Source organism: Ahaetulla prasina, chromosome 8 (genome assembly GCF_028640845.1).
Source record: "Ahaetulla prasina isolate Xishuangbanna chromosome 8, ASM2864084v1, whole genome shotgun sequence".
Classification (NCBI taxonomy): domain Eukaryota; kingdom Metazoa; phylum Chordata; class Lepidosauria; order Squamata; family Colubridae; genus Ahaetulla; species Ahaetulla prasina.
The window spans coordinates 16,467,835-16,491,422 of record NC_080546.1 but is presented as its reverse complement, the minus strand read 5'-3'; the positions used below and the strand labels follow the sequence as shown (position 1 = coordinate 16,491,422).

Sequence of the window (23,588 nt, the reverse complement as noted above, 5' to 3'; positions counted from 1 at the left end):
GTGAAGCAACAGCCCACAATCTTGCCAGCTTGTTCAGTAAGCCATATACTACATTCCAAGTCTAAAGTTTTACAGCTGCCCAAACCACATTAAATCAGATCTAATAACCACTGGATTTAATGAGAAAAATGTTGCTTGGTAAGCAATCTATAGTGTCAAGTTTGCTCATGCAAAAAAAACCCCCCAAACCACCAACATGTTGTGAAACCGAGAATTTCTCTTCTAAAATAAAACAGAATTAAAACATTTAACTTATTGGTGAAGATGAGGGAACGGTTAGACTAGCTACAAAAGTAATACTTGTTTTTTATTCCCTGCTGCAGAGAAGCAATTATGATAATATTATAAGTTTAACCATGCATTGTTTTCATATAGAAAGACAGCAATTACAGCTGTAAATGGGCATTGTGAAGCTCACATGAAAGATTGGGAAGAGGTAATTAGCGCAGTAATAACAACTTCAGCATCCTGTTTAGCCAAATGCTGGATCTAACATACCATGTGTCCCAAATTATTCTCATGATACAAAGAAGATGGTGATGTTACAGGATTGACTTAACTCTGGGAACATCAAGCTCTATCTATGACCCTTGAATAAGGATAGACAATGGAAACAAGAAACATTCATAAAGTTTTATTTATGTATTCATTTAACAGAACATAAGATGGTCAACCTGAAAGGCATGTGGTTGCAGGTAAGCATAGAATTATGGGAAAAAACCATTGAAGACACGGAGGTTAAATTAATTAAGTGAAAACATGATTAACTTAAATTAAAAAACAATTCCTACCAACCTGCCTTCCATTGAGGACCTGTATACTGCACGAGTCAAAAAGAGGGCTATGAAAATATTTTCAGACCTCTCACATCCTGGACATAAACTGTTTCAATTCCTACCCTCAAAATGACACTATAGAGCACTGCACACCAGAACAACTAAACACAAGAACAGTTTCTTCCCGAATGTCAACACCCTGCTAAACAAATAATTCCCTCAACACTGTCAAACTATTTATTAAATCAGCACTACTATTAATCTTCTCATAGTTCCCATCACCCATTTCTTTCCACTTATGACTGTAGGTCTGTAACTTTGTTGCTTTTATCCTTATGATTTATATTGATATTGTTTCCTGATTGCTTATTTGTACCCTATGATTATCATTAAGTGTTGTATATTAGAATTCTTGATGAAGGAATCTTTTCTTTTATGTACACTGAGAGCATATGCACCAAGACAAATTCCTTGTGTGTCCAATCACACTTGGCCAATAAAGAATTCTATTCTATTCTATTCTATTCTATTCTATTCTATTCTATTCTATTCTATTCTATTCTATTCTATTCTATTCATAATTCTGAATCTCTCTGGGCTAATTTTAGATTCTGAGGTAGCTCTCTTCCTTAGAGAGCCAATTGCAAATGAAAACTGTATAGAAACAGAAATATTATAGAACAGCGTAATGATTACGTTTTGATTTCTGGCTTTAATGTGTTGCTTTTTGGTTTGCTAAGTGGCTAATTTGACCAGTATCCAATTTTTATATCATTCGATAAACCTAGCAGTTCGAAACCATGCAAATGAGAGTAGATAAATAGGTACCACTTTGGTGGGAAGGTGGCAGCATTCCGTGTTCCTTTGGTGTATAGCTATGCTGGCCACATGACCACAGAAGTGTCTTCAGACGATGCTGACTCCCTCAGCTAAGAAACCGAAATGAGCCCCTTAAGAGTCAGACATGACTGGACAGGGAAAATCTTTACCTTTATTCTTCATTTTACCTCGGAAGGATGGAAGGCTGAGTCAACCTTGAGCCTGGTGAGATTCGAACTGCCAAATTGCAGGCAGCCAGCAGTCAGCAGAAGTAGCCTGCAGTACTGCACTCTAACCACTGTACCACCGTGGCTCATGGTCAAAAGTTTAGCCTAATGCCAAATCTGCCTCTTAACAAATAGGGAGGCGGCTGGAAACCTGGCCTCCTATTCCAAAAAGAACATTTTTAGGCTTTTCTGTTCTTTGGGCACAAGAATTTTGAGTATTAATTTTCTTATAAACAGAGCTTGCATTTGATACAGAGTTTTTTGACAGTTTCACATATATTCTACAATGTGCCTACTTATTTGAGCTTTTGTGTTCTTGGAAAACTATTCTTCATTTCTTTGGTTGAATTATCAGCTGGGGAAAACTGTTCTTTGCTGCATTTGAGTTTAGATGAAGTTCTCTCGAGAGTCCAATGGCAATGTCAAGAGCTAAATGTTTGTTCATGATAGTCAAGATTCTGCACATACTCCCCAAGGTGAATTCAACACAATGTTTGCAAATGGTCTTTCAACTAGATTGTATCTAAACATAGGCATATTTAACTTAAGATTTCTGCAACATCTAATTCAGGGATGTGGGAATTTGGAAATCCCACCACCCCAAATCATAGGTCTTCCTACTTTGTCTAACAGGAACTGCAATCTGGAAACCTCTGCAAGATCATACTTGGCTAATTGTCAAAGCTGAAAGATTAAAGGAATCATGGCGAAAAAAAGCTGTATCATAAAGTCTAGTGCAAACAGAATATAACCAGTGTGGGAACCCATGCTGGATTCACGTACGCTATAAACTGATTTTATTTTTTTCTTAGGTCCCTTCCACTAAGTGGGTACAGTGGCTCAGTGGTTAAAGACACTGAGCTTCTCAACTGGAAAGCTAACAGCCCAGGTTCGAGACCTTAGTGCTGTACAATGGGGTGAGCTTCTGTTACTTGCCTCAGTTCCTGCCCACCTAGTTCAAAAGCATGCAATATGAGTAGGTAAATAGGTACCACTTTGGTGGGAGCATCATAAATTTGGTGGGAAGGTCATGCTGGCCACAGGACCATGGTAATGTCTTTGGACAATGCTGCCTCCCTTGCCTAAGAAATAGAATAGAATAGAATAGAATAGAATAGAATAGAATTTTTTATTGGCCAAGTGTGATTGGACACACAAGGAATTTGTCTTGGTGCATATGCTCTCAGTGTACATAAAAGAAAAGATACGTTCATCAAGGTACAACATTTACAACACAATTGATGATCAATATATCAATATAAGTCATAAGGATTGCCAGCAACAAGTTATAGTCATACAGTCATAAGTGGAAAGAGATTGGTGATGGGAACTATGAAACGATTAATAGTAGTGCAGATTCAGTAAATAGTCTGACAGTGTTGAGGGAATTATTTGTTTAGCAGAGTGATGGCCTTTGGGAAAAAACTGTTCTTGTCAACCAGGGACTCACGTGGAAGTCTAGTTGTTCTGGTGTGCAGTGCTCTATAGCGTCGTTTTGAGGGTAGGAGTTGAAACAGTTTATGTCCAGGATGCGAGGGATCTGCAAATATTTTCACGGCCCTCTTCTTGATTCGTGCAGTATACAGGTCCTCATGGAGATGACCTGGAAACAACTGGATAGGGGAAACCTTTACTAGTTCAATACCAAATTTGCAAAATAGGAAATGTCTCTCACCCACAAACATATATTATTTTGACAATGTGAAGGATGTCACATGTCAAATATAATATGAAGAAAAATCTACTGACCTTCTACGTTCATGGCTTCTCTCAGCAACTGCAATTTCTTCTGCTTCTCTTTGATCCTGTCAAAGGCACATAGTAAGGCTGCCGATGTTGAGGTCTCTGATACATGAAGCATTTGGTCAAGTTTTTGAGGGCCAAATATATCAAGGGCTATGCTCCCATCAGAATATCTGCCTTCTTTGTTTATGGGAGCTCCTGAAGTCCGTCCTAAAATGGTTCCGCCTTGATGATGGTGCTTAAGAGAATCTGTGACATAGTCCCCCTCTGTGACTTTATGAGTTGCGCACAACAAATCAGAGGAAGAAGCCCATACTTTGCGTTTGGGATCATTGTTGGCTTTCTTTTCCAGGTTGGAAGCTCTGAATCGGTAAGGACAGCAACTATCTGTACTGTCTTCGTGGCCAGAATTGTAATCAGAGGCAATAGTTTGAGAAAATTCCTTTTCACCACATGAGTCCCTGGTTGACAAGAACTCCAATGACTTACTAAGTCCTTTGTTAAGCACGATTTGCTGAGAAAATGGGGCCGGGTAACCAATTGCTGCATCAGTCATTTTTCCTGGAATAAGAATGAGAAGAATATTTCTTGGATATGGCTATAGTTGAACCCTTCCTAATTGTCATGTATTCTAGAATTGGATTGGATATACATGCCTCTTAAAGATAGTTTTTTGTTGTTGTTGTTAAGTTAGGTTCTAAATAGCTGAATATCAAAACAATGAAAATAAACAATCAAAAGAAATTACATTACTTCTGTTCAACTGCAGCATCTAAAACAATATTCTCTTTAATTATGACATTTTTATCATGTTTTTATCATGAAGAACACAAGACAACAACCTCTAGACCAACTCAACTTTCTTCGCTTTGTTTCTTGATCTTTCCGCATGTCAACTTTAATGTATCAAAGTTCCCCACAAATTACTTAAATGGACTAACTCACAACATTTGAATTTATTCAAGCAGTACCACATTGTACCTGGCATTCCTAATCTCATTCTGATGGCTTCTTCATAATAAGCAGTGTTTCAGAGAAAGAGAAACTGTTAATGGGAAAGAGTCAAAGGATACATTAGAAGGACAAAAATTCAATTTTGCCCAAGGGATACATATAGCTTTATTGACAAAGTGTCAACTGGGAAACCCATCAACAGCCGAGGCTGTTGTCTAACACTTAATAAATTACTTTACATGTTAGCAACAACCAATGATAAAAAAGCTCATATTAATTTGACTAGTCACAATGAAGTTAACGGACGTTATCAAGTTTTTCTCTGCTAATGTTTCAGCATTTTTCATTTTCAGCTCATGAAATTGTTTATATTGATTATATTTTAACTTTCTTCAGAAAAAATACGCCGGCTAGGAAATATTGGAAGTTGAACTTCACATTTCTTAAGAACTGCAAGTTTGAGAAATACTGATTTAGGACATGCCATTTTAATTTATCTTAAAAGCTCATTACATGATTATTCAAGATAGATAGATGATAGATAGATAGATAGATAGATAGATAGATAGATAGATAGATAGATAGATAGATAGATAGATAGATAGATAGATAGATAGATAGATAGATAGATAGATAGATCCAAATTAATGTATAAAATATGAAGGAAATAGGTGGTATGTGTAAGTAAGCAATTTGTTTGATTTCCCTTTTATGTAGCTTTAGGGTGATGATTCACATTACTACAAAACTGAGGACAAACTATAGGGTTAAAAAATATTCTCAATATTTTGGGATAGGGAGACCTGAAGATAAAAAGTAAACATCAATTGGTTATTGAGGATTTGGGTAACAGAAGCTATATGACTGTGTGGATCTTAAGTTAGCCTGTAAAGGAAGATGCCATTAAAAATTCAAGAAAACAGCAAAAACTATATTCTTATTTTCATGTGGTTTTGCCACATGAAAAATGAACACAACAGCTGTTTTAGGCAAATAATAATAATAATAATAATGGATCTCCATGAAGCTACATCAAAGATGAATTCATTACATTTCTATATCACCCATCTCACACAAGTGGCTTCAGGTGGTTTACAAATGAATAAAAATGGAGTAGCAACAACATATATTGCAATGGAGTAGAATTGAAAAAGCCCTAGAATTTTCAATCTACTTTCCATGTTCATTCTTTCTTCCTATTAATTAATTGCCCCCCCCAGAGTCAGACATGGGTGGGCGGGCAAGGGAATCTTTTGCCTTTTTAATTGTGAAACAGGTTATTTCATCTTTCCCACAGGCCTTTTTATCTTAACAAAATATATCAGAAAAATATCTCATCTATTTTGTTCCCAAGTTATCTCTCTGAAAAATAATAAACATGCTTTATAGCCAATTCTTCACAACTCATGGCCCCTACCTCCTTTATGTTCAAATTGTATCATCACATCATTTATTAGGATGCTGGTTATAACATAAAGAAGAGCTCTGCTAGTTTAATGGGATTAATCTGGAAGGTGGAAGATTAAATATCAGCCATATTTCCATTCCATTCATGTTTCCTTCTTTCGTAAATAAACCTTTACCTGTGGGAAGTCGTTTTCCTCTCAGCCTCTCTCGAATGGCCTGGCTCCTGTCTGTGTGAAGCTTTTTCTCCCCAGAAAGCTGGTCTACCTATTGCAACAAAAAAAGAAAAACATGAAGAACTGAAAAAGCCAGACTAGTATTAAATTAAAATTCATTTAATTTTCTGATTAAACAAACAGAAAATAATACATATAGTTATCTCATCATATTAGATGCACGTCTCCAGTGCAAGTAAAAGACACGATACTTACCTTCAGTGACTTTTGCAGATATAAACCTAAAGAGACTTGTTATGCAGCAATTAACAGGTCTGTGAGAACCAATTAGTTATGTAAACAGACTTTCTGGAAAGAGTTTCTGGGTATAATTCAAAGTGCTGCTTTTGACTTAGTAAGGACTAGCACCTAAAGGATTGCCTTCTTTTATGAAAGGGGACGTGGTGGCTCAGGGGCTAGGATGCTGAGGTCAGCAGTTCAGCGGTTCGAATCCCTAGTGCTGCCGTGTAACGGGGTGAGCTCCCGTTACTTGTCCCAGCTTCTGCCAACCTAGCAGTTTCGAAAGCACGTAAAAAATGCAAGTAGAAAAAATAGGGACCACCTTTGGTGGGAAGCTAACACCGTTCTGTGCACCTTTGGCATTTAGTCATATCGGCCAGATGACCGCAGAGACGTTCAGACAGCACTGGCTCTTCGGCTTTGAAACGGAGATGAGCACCGCCCCCTAGAGTTGAGAACGACTAGCACATATGTGTGAGGGGAACCATTACTTTTACTTTATGAAAGCCTAGCTATCTGAAAAAATGCTCCTGGTAAAAGCTATTTGTGCTCCACAAGGTGCTGCTTTTCAATCTTGGCTTCTAAAATCTGGAACAGTCACCCTATAGAACAAGGGTGTCAAACTTGATTTCTTTGAGGGCTGCATCAGGGTTGTGTTTGACCTCGGGGGGACAGGGGGGACCTGGCCAGGATGGGCATGGCCAACTCGGTGTCACTTGCATCAGGGGCGCCTGTGGTGGCCTGAGCACCTTTGCTATTTCCAGGGCGGCCCTGCGGGCCAGATCTAAACACCCCAAGGGCCTTGAATTTGACAGCCCTGCTATAGAAGCTAGTCTGATGTCATTGGGATGGGCCCTCCAGAACAGAGGTCTTCAACCTTGGCAGCTTTAAGACTTGTGGACTTCAACTCCCAGAATTCTCCAGCTAGCGTATCTGGCTGGAGAATTCTGGGAGCTGAAGTCCACAAGTCTTAAAGCTGCCAAGGTTGAAGACCTCTGCTCCAGAAGATAGTAAAAACTACATTCTTCTGGATGGTCTCGGGAAGAGATTGTGCACCATCTGGAATGGGATTATGTTAGCTATTTTATTAGTATTAGACATTATGTTGTGGCTTTTGCTTAATTTATGTAAATACATTATGTGTCTTTTTTATTGTGGGCATTTTAACCATGTTTTTATATTCCATGCTGCCATAAGTCTAATATAACAAATTAAATCAATAACAGGAACATACAAGTGTGATTTGCTTTATTACTGTCAGGTGCAAAGAACCAGGATCACACTATAAACTCCAATTAAGCTGATTTATTTCCCATGCCCATACGCAAGAATCTCATCAACTAATGGTCAGTATTAAATTGGCGCTAGATAAGAGTTAATGGAATGTCAGAAATGATGTAGGGTCTGCTTGGGCAGGGGCTTGGATCAGATGACCTACAAGGTCCCTTCCAACTCTGTTAATCTATAATCTGAATCAGAGGTAAGATTCACTTACCTTCCCTACCGGTTTGCAAATGTGAGCGCCTGCGCGAATGATCGCTTTGCTCGCTCACACACACCTCTGCACATGTGCAATAGTTTCTCTTTACATCTGGGTGGGTGGGTGGAGCCTCCCGCAGTTGCCGCTACTGGTTCACTCAACCCGGAGAGAACCGACTGAATCCCACCACTGATCTGAATTCAAGAGGGACTGGATTTAGACCACTTGTGGAAATGTAATGACTCTAGGCTTATTCCTCTCTTAACTCTGCCTCCAAGCTCTTCCTGTCATTCTCCTACAAACAACTTAATAGAAAAATGTTATTCTTGGGAACATTCCTTAAACCACACATTCAGTTGACTAAAATGAGCAGGTGAACTTCCGGAGAAGAATGATTTGGAAAGGTGTGAGAAACTAGTTGTCCAGAACAGCAGTGACTCACAGCCAAAACTTGTAAGAACAATCCTTATCTGAAAGGTGGGGCTCTAACTGCAGCTTCTGCCAAGTTCTTTTCCCAGATTCTCACATCTTTGCAGAACATACAATTAAAGGGAAAAGGAAAAAAGATAATAACTTACAAGATTCAAGAAGAAGCTGAGAGAAATCAAAGTGGTGAGAGCTACTAATGGAATGCAACAGATTCCTTAACGTAAATAAAGGGGGAACTTGGTCAGAATGTTGACAGGACTAGCTCATGTTAATTGGAATTATTTGCCTTGGTTCTTGAAAGGGGGTTACAAAGTTAATTGGCAGTGTTTTCATTGTCTGTACAATAATTTAATGGCTTGCTAATTTAAGTCCCTTTGTCAAGCATCCTCAGAATGAAAGGCAAACTTTTCAATCACTACATCCAGGAGATAGAAGGAAATATAAACACTTACCCCGGGCAAACTCCCCAGAACCAGTTTGACTAACTGCTTTACATATGAGAAAGAAGGTGCACAGTTGCTGTTCCGTATGTGAGCGCTGCAGGCATCGAGAACGGTCCGTACAGACACACGAGCATACACAATATCTTCACACATACCAAGGAGGATGCTGTTCAGATGATCTCCAAGTTTGATTGGCTGATGTTAAAAAAAAATACATGTATGATAAAAATCCAGTTAGTCTCTCCTTGTCTGATTGTCCTTCTCCCTTTCATGCATTTCATCGAAACCTTCCCAACTGTGTGCTGAGATATATTGTTTTCAACTTCCCTCATCTAGACCAATGGTCACCAACTGGTGGTCCATGGACCACTGGTGGTCCACGAGAAAATATTGGTGGTCTGAAGAAAAATTATTTGCATTTGCAAAACTTCTGAAGCTGTTCCATTGGTTGATTGCTCTCACTATCAGAAAATTTCTCTTTATTTCTAGGTTGAATCTAACCCTAACCCCAACCAGTATCCATCCATTCTTCCTTCTCTGGCCTTCCGGGAAGGCCTTGCTTCGGAAAATAGCTTGACCCCCTCCTCTGTGACAGCCCCTCAGATATTGGAACACTGCTATCATGTCTCCCCTGGTCCTTCTCTTCACTAGACTAGCCAGGCCCAGTTCCTACAACCTTTCATTGTATGTTTTAGCCTCCAGTTCCCCTAATCATCTTGATTGCTCTTCTCTGCGCTCTTTCTAGAGTCTCAACATCTTTTTAATAGTGAGGATGCAATATTCTAGCTGTGGTCTTACTAAGGCTTTATAGAGTGGTATTAGTGCCTCACTTGATTTTGATTGTACCCCTTGTTAATGCAATTTAGGATTGCATTGGCTTTTTTGGCTGCCGCTGCACAGTTAGCTTATATTTAATTGGTTGTCCACTAAAATTCCAAGATCCTTTTCAGAGTTACTGCTATTAAGCCTGATCTGCTGTTTCGCATCAAAGCGGGGGGGAAGTGTGTTAATTTAGTAAGACATTATTGGGTCCTCAGTTTCTGTATCATGGACTACTTATTATCTTATTTTTTCCATTACTTACCTGGCTTTCTGGAACCTCATAGTCAGCTCCCCAATAAAGGGTCATTCCAAGAGAATAAATGTGGGCCTGCAACACAACACAGCCAAAATGATACCAGTGGAATTCACACTGTAGCAAAAATTCTAAGAAGGAATTTATTTATGACAGGACTGAAGTAGACCAAAAAATGCAGTCTTTCTGAAAACGCACCCAGACTTCTTAACTACATGAGTATTGGATCATGTGAAACAGTTGCTGCACAAGACGTTTTCTTACATAAATGTTTTCATTCTTTTTTTTAAACAAATATTTTTAAAATCTTTTCTGGAGCAAGAAAGTTACTGATTTTAAAACCTATTATCTTTCGGTTCTAATTTAGAGAGTGACCAAAAACGCATTCTTTTGTCTGCCTAGCATTCTGCCAGAAAAATATCCAAGTACACAATTTCTTTGGTTTGGAGATGGAATCGTAACCAAAAGACTCATGCAACCCTGTCATTGTGTTTCTGGAGGTGATTATAAATGGGAATTGGTTTTGGTGGCTAGCATTTTTGTGGAACACACTCAGATTGCAAGAAAAAAGCTGAAAATAAAGCAGACTTCTGAGATTAGTTGATAAACAATTGAAACACACACATATATGTATATGCACACAGGTCTATGTATAAGGTACACATATATCAATGGTGGGTTGCCCCCGGTTCTATAGAACCAGTAGTAAAACTGGCGGGAGGCTCCACCCACTGACCCAAATGTCATCAAAAGCGATCTGCACATGCGCAGAAGCGCAGGCACGATGCAAACTGGTGGTAAAGGTAAGTAGAACCCACCCCGACACATCTACATATAAGTATATTTTTCTGCTGAAATCTGTTTTTTTCACTGGAACAAAACTAAATGCAAGATAAAATTTGCTTGATGGTAAAAGTATTAATTTTGCTAAAACAAACATTCCTGTCTTAGAATAGTGATTTTATCTTAATTTGGAAAGTGTTGGAAAAGTGTTAGAAAAAAAATATTCTATAGTTTGCCTGAAACTTCTACTTCAGTGGAAAAATGTGCAAATAAATGAAAGACAAGGAATGGAAATGTACATGTAATTTGCCCAGTTAAAGGTTCAGCTGGCATGTAATGATCAAATTATGGCTTGGCTATCATAACCTGCCTAGGCTGCTAGTGGAACAGCCACACTAAAAACACAAAACTTAATCTGCAGCATGGATGTTCCACATCCTAGCCATGACCTAAGCTTATAAAAATTATATGATGAGGACTGCTTGTTACAAAGGCCAAACTGGCTTTACAAACACTGTCACACAAAATCACATATTTTCATGATTAGTTAATTAATTACCGTATATACTCGAATATAAGCCGATCCGAGTATAAGCCGAGGTCCCTAATTTTACCCCAAAAACTGGGGTAAACTGGGGACTCGAGTATAAGCCGAGGGTGGGAAATGAGGCACCTACCGGTTGGGGAAAGCCTCCCTCCCTCAGCTGAGAAGGCTGGCGGCCCCCGCCCGCCTCTCACTGCACCGCAGGGCTTCCGTCCGCAAAATGTGAAAAAAGAAAAAAAACTCGAGTATAAGCCGATCCGAGATAAGCCGAGGTCCCTAATTTTACCCCAAAACTGGGGTAAACTGGGGACTCAGTATAAGCCGTATATACTCGAATATAAGCCGATGAGGACTGCTTGTTACAAAGGCCAAACTGGCTTTACAAATACTGTCACACAAAATCACATATGTTCATGATTAGTTAATTAATTAAATGTATTTGTATGCTGATTCCCAAATCTCAAAAAAATATAAGCACATATCGTAAATAAATAATATATAAGTAGTCCTCGATTTATGACCACAATTGAGCCCAAAATTTCTGTTAATAAGTGAGACATTTGTTAAATGTGTTTTCTCCCATTTTATGACCTTTCTTGCCACTATTGTTAAGTGAAACCCTGCAGTTGTTAAGTTAATAACACGGTTGTTAAGTGAATCTGGTTTCCCTGATGATTTTGCTTGTCAGAAGGTTGCAGAAAGTGATCTCATGAATCCAGGACACTGCAAACCGTCATAATTATGAGTCAGTTGCCAAGCATCTGAATTTTGATCACATGACCAAAGGGATATTGTAAGTGTGAAAAACGGTCATAAGTCACTTTTTTCAGTGCCGTTGTAACTTTGAAAGGCCACTAAATGAATTGTTATGTCAAGGACTACCTGTACTTTTCCGTAAAAGCATATATTAAGATAACGGAGAAAGCGTTTCAACCCAAGCTACATTGATGGTATCAAAAGACAGATAAAGTATATATTGGCAAGCTATACGAAGGTAAGCTTTCTGTAATAGAGTTAGGAATGACCTTAGGAGATAGAAAGAAGACCTAGAAAGGAGATAGAAAGAAGACCTGCAGATCTCAGGGGCTGCCACAAAGAAGAGGGAGTCAAGCTATTCTCCAAAGCACCTGAGGGTAGGACAAGAAGCAATGGGCGGAAACTAATCAAGGACAGAAGCAACCTAGAACTAAGGAGAAATTTCCTGACAGTGAGAACAATTAATCAGTGGAACAACTTGCCTCCAGAAGTTGTAAATGCTCCAACACTGGAAATTTTTAAGAAGAGATTGGATAACCATTTGTCTGAAGTGGTGTAGGGTTTCCTACCTAAGCAGGGGGTTGGACTAGAAGACCTCTAAGAGTAGTTTGGGACACCTTATAGTTTCAATTTCTTTCAATTTTTTTTATTTTAGGGTATATGCCCTTAAATTTCTCAGCTTCTTATTGTTGTAATTTTCTCAAATTTGGTTGAACATGAAAAGAGTTTAAAATCCCTTTAAAATCTGTTCTAAATTCTGTATGCATTTTGATGCATATTTCTCCAAAGAAATACATGTAAAATGTTACTTATTTTAGAAAGCAATTATGCAAACATTTTGCCTTCTATATATACAGTTATGCAAACTGTGCATTGCTTTAATGAGTTCATTTTATAGACATTTTCCTAAAAAACACTTTTCAGTGTTGGAAAACTATACCACAACATTTGAAGGATGCTATATTTTGAATAACATTTTTTAAAAAATTTATGCATTTATTCAAAATGAGATATTAGATAGTCACAGTCTAAAAATTAACTAAACAAAATTCTTTTCCATGCTTAGCATGCAAGAGAGTTTTCAGAGTGAGCTCCACTCTTGTATACGATAGCTACGCCTATATAAAACAGATCTTAACGGTCACAGAAGAAGAAAAAATAATATAAACGGCAGGATTTTCCAGCTGTGTTTTGTGTGAGAACTTGTCGGTGTTCCATGTTGTTGTTGACTGTTGTCAACATGCTGTTTTTGACTAATGGCAAAAAAGGTTAAGACACACTTGGTCAATTTTCTGTTACTGGAGCATTACTTCTTGGTCAAGGGTTATAAGAAATTATTTTTAACAAGTTCCACAGCCCGAAAGCAGTTTGAAAACCCCTGGTGTAACTAACGTATATTATCATTTTCTCATTTTTCCAAGTGTAGTCTAAAGAAATGTATCAGGAGTGAGAATGCTGTACCTTTTCAACATCAGAAACAGATGACAGGGACCGATTTTGGAGAGCTCCTGGTTCTGTGAAGGCTTGCAGATCTTGATTAGAAACATTTTTATCCGTAAACGATACGCTGCCAGATGGAAGTAGCAGAAGAGACCAGGGAGATACGAGAAAGCCCAAAGCAGTTGGATCAGCTGTATTTGGAAAACAGAAAGATCTAATTAGAAATTCAAATAGCAGATCAAGATTCCTTTTATGTATTCATTCAACAGACATAGTGTAAATTAAAATAAACAAGAAGAGTTTCTTATCCAAAACGTAGACCAGGGATGTCAAACTCGATTTCATTGAGGGCCACATCAGGGTTGTGTTTGACCTGGGGGGGGGGTGAGGGAGGGGCGTGGTCAGCTAGACAACACTTGTGTCAGGGGCAACTGTGGTGGCTCGAGCGCTCTGCTAGCGAAAACAGAGGTCAGTCTTTGCTTGCAGAGGGTTGCAGGAGGCTGTCACAGCCAAAAACGGAGCTCAGGTGGGCCACGTGCAATCCTCCTGAGCTCCATTTTTGCTGGCAGAGGCACCACCGGCTGGTCCTTTGTATTTCCAGGGCAGCCCCGCGGGCCAGATCTAAGCACCCTGCGGGCCGCATCAGGCCCACAATAGACCAACGATTCACTACCAAAAATCTCAGGACTTATTCATTTTTCAACACCCATTCAACAAACCCATTTGGCTTCTTTGAATCCAAATTCTGATAATAATTTCTGATACATCAGTAACAGGCAATGAACTTGGAATCATGTCATACATCCCATCAACATAATGGGATATGATCTATAATGCAGGATCTGGAAACTGCTGTAGATTCTTCAGCATGCTGAATTTTCCAGTTAAAACTAGATCTAATTAAGCAGATCTCTGCCAGGCATGAAGAATCAAGGCCACATGTTAAGCTCCAGTTAAACTGATTTATTGCTCATGCCTAGACAAAAGAATCTATCAATTAACAGCCAGAACTAAATTGGCACTGGTTAAATCTAACCCCCCTTGACAAGAAGGGTTGGATTAAAATTTATTTATTTATAAATTTATATGCTGCCCATAAGTCTGTAGAGATTCTAAGTCATCCAGGTCATGGTTGTCCCAAAGATGCTTTTTCAGAAGACAACTGGACTTTGTTTGTTTTTCTTTGAAGATGTTTCACTTCTTATCCAAGAAGCTTCTTCAGCTCTGACTGGATGGTGGGGAATGCTGCCCATGTCTCTTTCAGGACACATACATCTTATACGCTACCTATATTTATTTTAGTACACACATTGGAAGAAATTGTGATTCATTTTACCTAGAATTCTACAGAAGTCCAGACTTTTTGCTCATTTGGACGTAAAGTGAATTAGGATGACTTCTAAAATCCTTATAGTCTTGTACCGTTATTTATAAATCAATAAATCATTGATTTATTTATAAATCAGGTCATTGATCCAAGTCAGCTTGTTTGTCTTCAGTAAATAATAGTCATAGAATTCTTCATTAACAAGGTAGATAACATGCATTTAATACAGTAGGTTTCAACTATGTATTTAATCATCTTCGCGATTAAATTGATTAAAACTGACTTACTAATTAAAAATAATCAAAATGGTGCTTCTGAGATGTTTTTTTGTTAAAACAAAGAATTTAACTGATGGAGCAATGGCGATATATGGGAAGAAGAAAGATACAAGAACTTCCATTCATGTTCCGTGAATAATATTGCTATAAAGAAAAGCAAACGCTAAAACAATGCAGCCTACATTTGACCTTTCAAGACAGGCAACATTCTACCATGAAAAATGGCTATTCTTGTAATAATAAAATCTCTTTGCATAGAACTTATCAAACATATTACTTACGATGCATTTTCTAAGTTTTTCCCTGTGCCTGATTGTACTAGAGTGGTGTCAAATTCAATTTCACTGAGGGCCGTTTCAGGGCTGTGGTTGACCTCAGGGGACCGAGTGGGTGTGGCCAACTGGGTGGGCGTGGCCAGCTTGACGCCACTCCCCAAACTGCTGTCCAGTGGTGGGATTCAGCCAGTTCACACCACTTCAGGAGAACTGGTTGTTAACTTTCTGAGCAGTTTGGCAAACTGGTTGCTGGAAGAAATCATTAGGGCAGAGAACCAGTTGTTAAATTACTTGAATCCCACCATTGCTGCTGTCCTGATCTTTTCTCTTTGTACTTGGTAGACTGAGCCGAAGCTATGTTGGCCTGATTTTTCCTCTTCGCACTGGGTAAACCAGGCCGAAGCCATTCTGCCCCAATCTTTCCTCTTTGCATTGGGTAGACCAGGATGGCCCTGCAGGCCGGGTCTAACCACATCGCGGGCTGCATCCAGCCCGTGGCAGGGGTGGGTTGCCCCCAGTTCAGACCGATTCTTGCGAACCAGTAGTAAAACCAGGGGGAGGCTCCGCCCATTGACCCCAATGTCATCAGGACGCTTCTGCGCATGCAATCCCGCTGCGAACCGGTAGTAAAGGTAAGTAGAACCCACCCCTGGCCAGTGGGCCTTGAGTTTGACACCCCTGTACTAGAGGAATGGTATGATCCATTGTTGAGACATGCCAAAAGTTTCTTCCTTTCATAATATTGAATCTTTGGCCATCAAAAGGAGACAACTGATGGTAGAATCAGAACAATGAATGAAACTACTTTTTAACATAATACATGGTTAAAGAATGAAATTTGCTGTCATAAATGAATTGGTGGCCAGCTTGAATGGTTTTAAAGTGAATGGACAAAATCAGAGATTTATCAGTCGTCTCAGAGGAATTTTATCATCCCAAGTTTTGAAAGCAATATACGTCTAAATACAAGTTTCTGGAGAAAATCACTAAGTTAGTATTTCATTCATATTCCAATTAGGAAACTTCTTGTAAGACTTAACTCATTCATTGGGGGAACAAAATACTGAACCAGACATTTAGGTTTTTCTTGCTCTGATTCAGCAGAGGTCTTTTCAATATCCTTGGATTTTAATTGAACAGATGGTTTTTACTGAGAAGCTCATGTTTGGCTCATAAGTTATATATGATTTATTGACTGGCAAATGGTAATAGCCAGATGCAAACCATTTTATAGCAAGAGGAGAAAATTCTACCTTCTGCCTCCTGAACCACGCGCAAGAAACTCTATCATAGCACTGGTTGACTCTGCTGTTACAGTAAGAATCATAGCGAATGCAAAGAACCTGAAACTGGAAATACTGTGTAAGTTCCATTTCTATATCATGTTGTAATGAATCTCTTTTCCCAGGCAACTACAGATAAAGGTAGCTCTTGACTTACGACCACAATTGAGCCCCAAATTTCTGTTGCTAAGCAAGACAGTTGTTAAGTGAATTTAAACCCAGATTACCACCTTTCTTGCCACAGTTGTTAAGTGAATCCTTGCAGCTGTTAAGTTAGTAACATGGTTGTTTAAGTGAACCTGGCTTCCCCATTGACATTGCTTGTCAGAAGGTCGCAAAAGGTGATCATATGACCCGGAACCGGGGTGAAATGTAAAATTTGTTACTACCGGTTCTGTTGGCGTGGCTTGGGGGGGAGTAATGTGACTGGGTGGGTGTGGCCAACTTTTTTTTTTTTTACTTTTAAAAGCATTTTTTCTACAACCTCTTCGGCTGAAGAGGTTGTAGAAAAACATGCTTTTAAAAAGCTCCTCTGATGATCCCAGCTGAATTGCCTGATCGTCAGAGGCTTTTCTTTTCTTTTAAAAGCAATTTTTTTGCCTTTAAAAGAAAAAAAAAGCCTCTGACAAACAGGCAACTCAGCTGGGATTGTCAGAGGGGCCTTTTAAAAGAATTTTTTCTACAACCTCTTCAGCCAAAGAGGTTTTAAAAGTCTCTGACGATCCCAGCTGAGCCGTGCGATCATCAGAGGCTTTTTTTTTACTTCTAAAAGCATTTTTTTGGCCGAAGAAAAAATGTTTTTAAAAGTTTTAAAAAAAACCTCTGATGATCGCACGGCTCAGCTAGGCATGGGGGGGGGAGGGATTTTTGCTACCGGTTCTCCAAACCACCTGCTGCCATCGCTACCGGATCGAGTGATCCGGTCCGAACCGGGAGCGTTTCACCCCTTCCTGGAACACTGCAACCATCGTAAATACCTGCCAGTTGCCAAGTGCCCAAATTTTGATCACATGACCATGGGGATGCTGCAACGGTGATCAGTGTAAAAAATGGCTATGTCACTTTTTTCAGTGCTGTTGAAACTTCAGTCACTACACAAATGGTAGTAAGTCAAGGACTAGTTGTACATTGTGATCTTCTCTTAAAAAGGGTTGATCTTTCTGCATTTACACACAAAGGCTTTCAAGTGATATCAAAGCTCCAGAGTTTGGCTCATAAAATCAGTTTAATCCTAGATAATAATGTATGAAGCTCTTAGGAAATATCCTCCTTAAGAACACCTATTATTATATTATTATGTGATATAGGATATGGAAGGTATTTTATCAATGGCTGGAGAATGAAAAAGGAGTTTGAAAATGAAGAAGATGAAAGAGAAAGTAAAAATATATTAAGATAAAGATGTAAATAAAAAGGAAATTGTTAGTGTGTGTGTGTGTGTGTGTGTGTATACATATATATATATAATGAGAATAAGAATGTTTAATGTTAAAATGTATTATTATTATAAGATATTAAGAGGAACATGGAGAGCACTATAACTTTTAAATGTTTAATATACTATAATATTAAGCTTAGGAAAACAATGTTATATGAATGCGAATGAGATGGAAAATGGTGAATGATGTTGCACAGAGATGTTTATAACCAGACGACACACTGATGGACAGATGGAATGTTTACTTTTGTAATTGAAAAATAAAAAACTTTTTTAAAAAAAGAATACTTACTAGGCAACTTCTAATTTCTGACAGGAAGTAAAAACTTTATAAAGACCTCTAAGATGATGTAATTTAACTTGGGGGAGCTGTTGATTTCTCTGAGTGTTCTGCTGTTTTTATGTTCTCTTATAGCACTTAGCAATAGCACTTATATACTGCTTTACAGTGCTTTTACAGCCCTCTCTAAGCGGTTTACAGAGTCAGCATATGGCCCCAAGCAATCCGGGTCCTCATTTTACCCACCTCGGAAGGATGGAAGGCTGAGTCAACCTTGGTTCTAGGTATGGTATGTCTCTGAGATGATTTATCATCTGCATCTATATATTGCAAAAATTGTACAAGTACAAACTGCACTTGTAGCCTACTTGATAATAACCATGTTCCTGTATCTGAGGAAAAAAGGGAATAGCACTTTTAAGATAGAACTTACTGCTGACCTTTATATTTTTCCAAAAACGTTTATAAAAATAACTTTTGTTCCACCTCTGTTGTAGGTCAGTTAATGCTTTTGGATCAATTAATCTAAATCAGAGCACTGATGCAAGTCAATTTGCTGCCTGATGGTGAAAAGAAAAAGGAGTATTACACAACAGGACGCTGATTTAATGGTAAAACCACATCATTTCACTGAGGTAAACACAATCGTTCAAACTACTGTTGTAAAACTTAATACATTTTTGCTGTTCTAGGGAAGTGGCCTATATCAAACTGTAGGAAAGAAGGAAAAAAGTAAACAAATAAACAAAACGAGGTGGCTGGATGGAGTCATTGAAGCAGTAGGAGTGAGCTTAATTGGACTCCAGAGGATGGTAGAGGACAGGAAGGCCTGGAGGAATGTTGTCCATGGGGTCGCTCAGGACTGTCTATATATTTGGCTAAATTTTATGGCCCAGGTTGTCTTTTTAGAACACTTCTAATCACCAGAAGGCACATCCATAACAAAATCTAATAAATTAAAACCTACTCCTGAACTCAAATCAGTTTTCTACAGGGGCTACCAAAAAAAACCTTCTAGTGCCCTCATACATCTAACCCAACCTAATACATAATTTGATTCCCCCCCCCAATTTTATTTCTATTTATATGACAGCAAAAACAAATCCCAGTCCTGCAATACCATCTTTATTCACAAAAATGCTTTGACATTCATATGGCCCTCAACGGCATTCTTTTAACACAAAAATGGTGAGTGACTGCTTTGTTCAGAAGTGTGTCTGTCTGCATGGGAAAAATACAAAGGTAAACTAGAGGGGATAGGGAGTATTATGAAATTAGATGAGATAAAAAGGGAGGGGGAGAACATCATCACCAGTTTGACATTTGGTAAATATGTGCTCTGTAATCCGGCAATTCCCCCATCCTTCCGCCCTCTCACTCCCAATTACTCAACAGTACAGTAGTCCTTGACTTACAGTACAACAGTTCATTTAGGGACGATTTGAAATTACAACAACACTGGGGGGAAAAGTAACCTAAAAGTGACTATCACACCACTGCAGGGTCTCCATGGTCACGTGATCAAAATTCAGGCGCTTGGCAACTGACTTGTATTTATGACAGTTGCAGTGTCCCAGGGACGAGCAGAGTCAATGGGGAAGCCACGTTCACTTAATAACCGTGTTACTCATTTAACAACTGTGGCAAGAAGATGATAAAAATAGGGCAAAACTCACCTAACAACTGTATTGCTTAGCAAGAGGAATTTTGAACTCAGTTGCGGTCATAAGTCAAAGACTACTTGTACCAGCAACATGCTTCCAAATTTCAAATGGGCCCACTACAGTAATATCTATACCTGCTTTACTCAATTATTGTCAACTCACACACCCACTCACTCACACACACACACACAAATATTAACAAAGTCCCTTTGTTTTCTCAAACAAGCAAAGGCCTTCTCTGTGGGGGCTCCCACCCTCTGGAATGAACTTCCCCCAGGACTCCGCCAACTTCCTGACCTTCGAACCTTCCGCCGCGAGCTTAAAACACATCTATTTATCTGTGCAAGACTGGACTAGAATTTTAGTTTTAAATTTAATTTTAATGGGGTTTTTATCATTTTAATTGTAATTTTAAATTTTGGCCTATTTAAATAAGTTTTTTAATTTAGTGTTTTATCTTGTATTATATTTGTATTTTTATCGGGCTGTAAACCACCCTGAGTCCTTCGGGAGATAGGGCGGTATAAAAATTTGATTAAATAAATAAATAAATAAAAATAAGATGGAAAGGTTATAGAATTCTAGGCCTTTGGGATGATATTTTGTAATACGGGCATCTAAGTAAATCCACTGTTAATATGTTAACAGTATTCTGTTTTCTGCTGTAAACATTTCTTCAGATTTGAAGGTGGTTTGGACCCAAGGCTACTCAGCAAGTGTGGAGATTATTGTGAAGCAACAAAGGGAGGCCACAAAATAAAATAAACTTTTTCCGTAGGATCTGTTCTGCCCCCTCCATAAGCATATGATAAAATTGTATTGAAAATGGCATTATAGCACTTTGACCGGACCTTGGCCACTCATCTAAAAAGAAAAGGGTATACAAAACCAGCATCTGCAAGACATACTAGAGGAAAACATTTTAAAGGTTACGAAAAACTGCGCACAGACGTGGATTTAATTTTTAAAAAATACACCTGGCAGAAAGAACAAAGACAACAAAAGCTTTTGGCGATTCAGAGATCCAGCAACTGCACTGTGAGGTTTCTTCTGTTTGCCAAGCTAAAATCAGCCAAATAAACACAAGCGAGTGCCAAGTTTCTTGAGAAACAACTACAAAGAATCTTAATAGGAAAAATGTGAGAGACAAGGCGGGGGAAGAAGCATGAAAACCAACTCTTTCATAATTCACTCATACGGAGTCTGAGACGGAGACCTGCATGCAATCAAGGCATAATCAGCGAAGCGAACATTGCGTAACTCTCGTATATAGAAAGTTACCATAGAGGAGACCAAACTTGGATAAAGCCTTCTGTGTGGCCATTATCAGTGTCCATTTGATATGGTGAAGCACTTAAACACATGTTTCCTACTCATTTATATGAAGGGACCTTACCAATTTTTCAAAATGCTCAAAAATCTCTACAGGCGACACAAAAGGAGTCTTGGACAATATATGTATCCCAGAAGCTTCCTTGTCTTAGTCTCTCTCTCTCTCTCTCTCTGTGTGTGTGTGTGTGTGTGTGTGTGTATGTGTGTGAGAGAGAGACAGAGAGAGAGAGAGAGAGAGAGAGAGAGAGAGGAAGGGAGGGAGGGAGGGAGAGAGCGCGCACAAGGGATCTTCTCCAACTTTTGTTAACTAAATAAATAAAAACGATCTTCAGTAGGTTGTTCCAACTACAATCTCCCATCAGCAAATCCATTCTGGGTTAATATATTAATAAGCACTCTCAAAACAAAGGAATGATTTGCAAGTTGCCATAACCATAGTTTATGTTCCTGGCCCAGCCTTGGTATTTTCCTGCCAGATTTTCGTCTCCTCCTCCATTTCCTGGCCTCTTGTCCAGAGCTGAGTTTTTTCCCCCCCCCAGACTCTCTCTTGTAAGAACCACCCACTGTTCCTTTCCCCTAGTAAGGTTACAGACAAGACGGTACTTCTTAAACTCAGCTAAGCCTAATTAAGCATGGGATGTTTCTTTTGTAATATGTCTGAAAAACCATCTGCTTTTTTTGTGTGCGTGTGTACCTTGCCTCACCACATCCTCAGAAGTGTCTGGGGTCAAGCCGAATGCTTCGCCATTTGAATCCTCCCAATTGTAAAAAAACAAAAAACAACACCCCCCCCAAAAAAACTCTTGCATCTACAAAGAGACTCACTCCCACTCTGTTTCTCAGGAAGATCTCATCTTGAAGTAGAACAAATCTCAATTCCTTTTCTCTCCCCACCCTGCAAATCTAATGTTCAAGCCTTTCCAAAAAAAAAAAAAAGAAAAGAAAAGAAAAGAAAGTTTTAATCTTCTTTCCAGGACCACTGGATGATGATTATTATTATTATTTTGGCAGCCGGTCAGTTCTGTATTATTTTCAGCAGATTGATGAGCTGTATCCAGAACTATTCTGCCTGGTCAAAAGAACCTAAGAATGGAGTGGCAGAAACCAGAACTAGGCAGCGTGTCTTCCATTGTTTGTTTTTTTTTAAAAATAGTCTCTTATAGAAGGAATATGCTGCTATTCTGAATTGCTATTCTGTAATGCTATTCTGGCAAAAATAAAACAGAAGAAATAGAATAGAGTGGAGTGGAGTGGAGTGGAGTGGAATGGAATGGAATAGAATAGAATAGAATTCTTTATTGGCCAAATGTGATTGGACTTTCTTGTTTTTTTTCCCTTGAATATTTTGCTCCTCATCCAAGAAGCTTCTTCAGTTTATAACGTTTCGCTTCTCATCCAAGTTCAGAACTGAAGAAGTTGCTTGGATGAGAAGTGAAACTTTTTCAAAGGAAAAAAAAATACCAAGAAAATACAGTTACCTTTTGGAAAAAAGATCCTTTGGGTTTACAAGGCATTGCTTACCCCAGAATACATTCTCATGAGATCCATAAGGCTTATGTTCAAACAGGGTTATGGCAGCATTCTCCAATCTGATGCTTCTAGATGTGCTATATCAAACTCCATTAACTCCAGCCAGATGATGTTTGACTACAGAATGTGCCTCAGAGTAGAGGGCAGAGGTGGGTTTCAGCAGGTTCTGACTAGTTTTGGAGAACCGGTAGTGGAAATTTTGAGTAATTCGGAGAACCTGTAGTAAAAATTCTGACTGGCCCTGCACCCATCTATTCCCTGCCTCCTGAGTCCCACCTGATTGGGAGGAAATGGGGATTTTGCAGTAACCTTCCCCTGGATTGGGAAGGGAATGGAGATTTTACAATATACCATGCCCACCAAGCCATGCCACGCCACCAAGCCATGTCACGCCACCAAGCCACGCCCACAGAACCGGTAGTAAAAAATTTTGAAACCCACCACTGGTAGAGGGGGCTGAAATTCAACACACATGAAGCAGCAGATTGGGTTAGATCAGGGGTGTCAAACCCAAGGCCCACAGGCCCACGGGTTGCTTAGATCTGGCCCATAGGGCCGCCCTGGAAACAGCAAAGGACCAGCTTGTGGTGTCTCTGCCAGCAAAAATGGAGCTCGGGAGGACTGCGTGCGGCCTTTCTAAGCTCTGTTTTCATGGGCAGAGGGTTGTAGGAGGCCATCACAGTCGAAAACAGAGCTTGGGAGCCCGTTTTCACTGGCAGAGCGCTCAGGCCACCACAGGCGCCCGAGTGATGTCAAGGTGGCCATCCCACCCTGGCCCCCCAGAGGTCAAACACAACCCTGATGCAGCCTTCAATGAAATCAAGTTTGACACGCCTGGGTTAGATGATTGTTA

General features: G+C 39.2%; 1 protein-coding gene across 8 annotated transcripts in view; it reads right to left on the bottom strand.

Annotated features, from left to right (window-relative positions):
- Window positions 1-23,588, bottom strand: part of PTPN13 (protein tyrosine phosphatase non-receptor type 13) — a 199,086-nt gene that overhangs the window by 117,531 nt on the left and 57,967 nt on the right. For all 8 annotated transcript variants that reach the window (XM_058192077.1, XM_058192069.1, XM_058192073.1 and 5 more), the window contains exons 3-7: window positions 13,350-13,519; window positions 9,815-9,880; window positions 8,740-8,925; window positions 6,103-6,190; window positions 3,572-4,126 (exon numbers count right to left, since the gene is read on the bottom strand). In XM_058192077.1, the coding sequence (XP_058048060.1) occupies window positions 3,572-4,126; window positions 6,103-6,190; window positions 8,740-8,925; window positions 9,815-9,880; window positions 13,350-13,519 (1,065 nt within the window). The remainder of the gene's footprint in view (window positions 1-3,571; window positions 4,127-6,102; window positions 6,191-8,739; window positions 8,926-9,814; window positions 9,881-13,349; window positions 13,520-23,588) is intronic.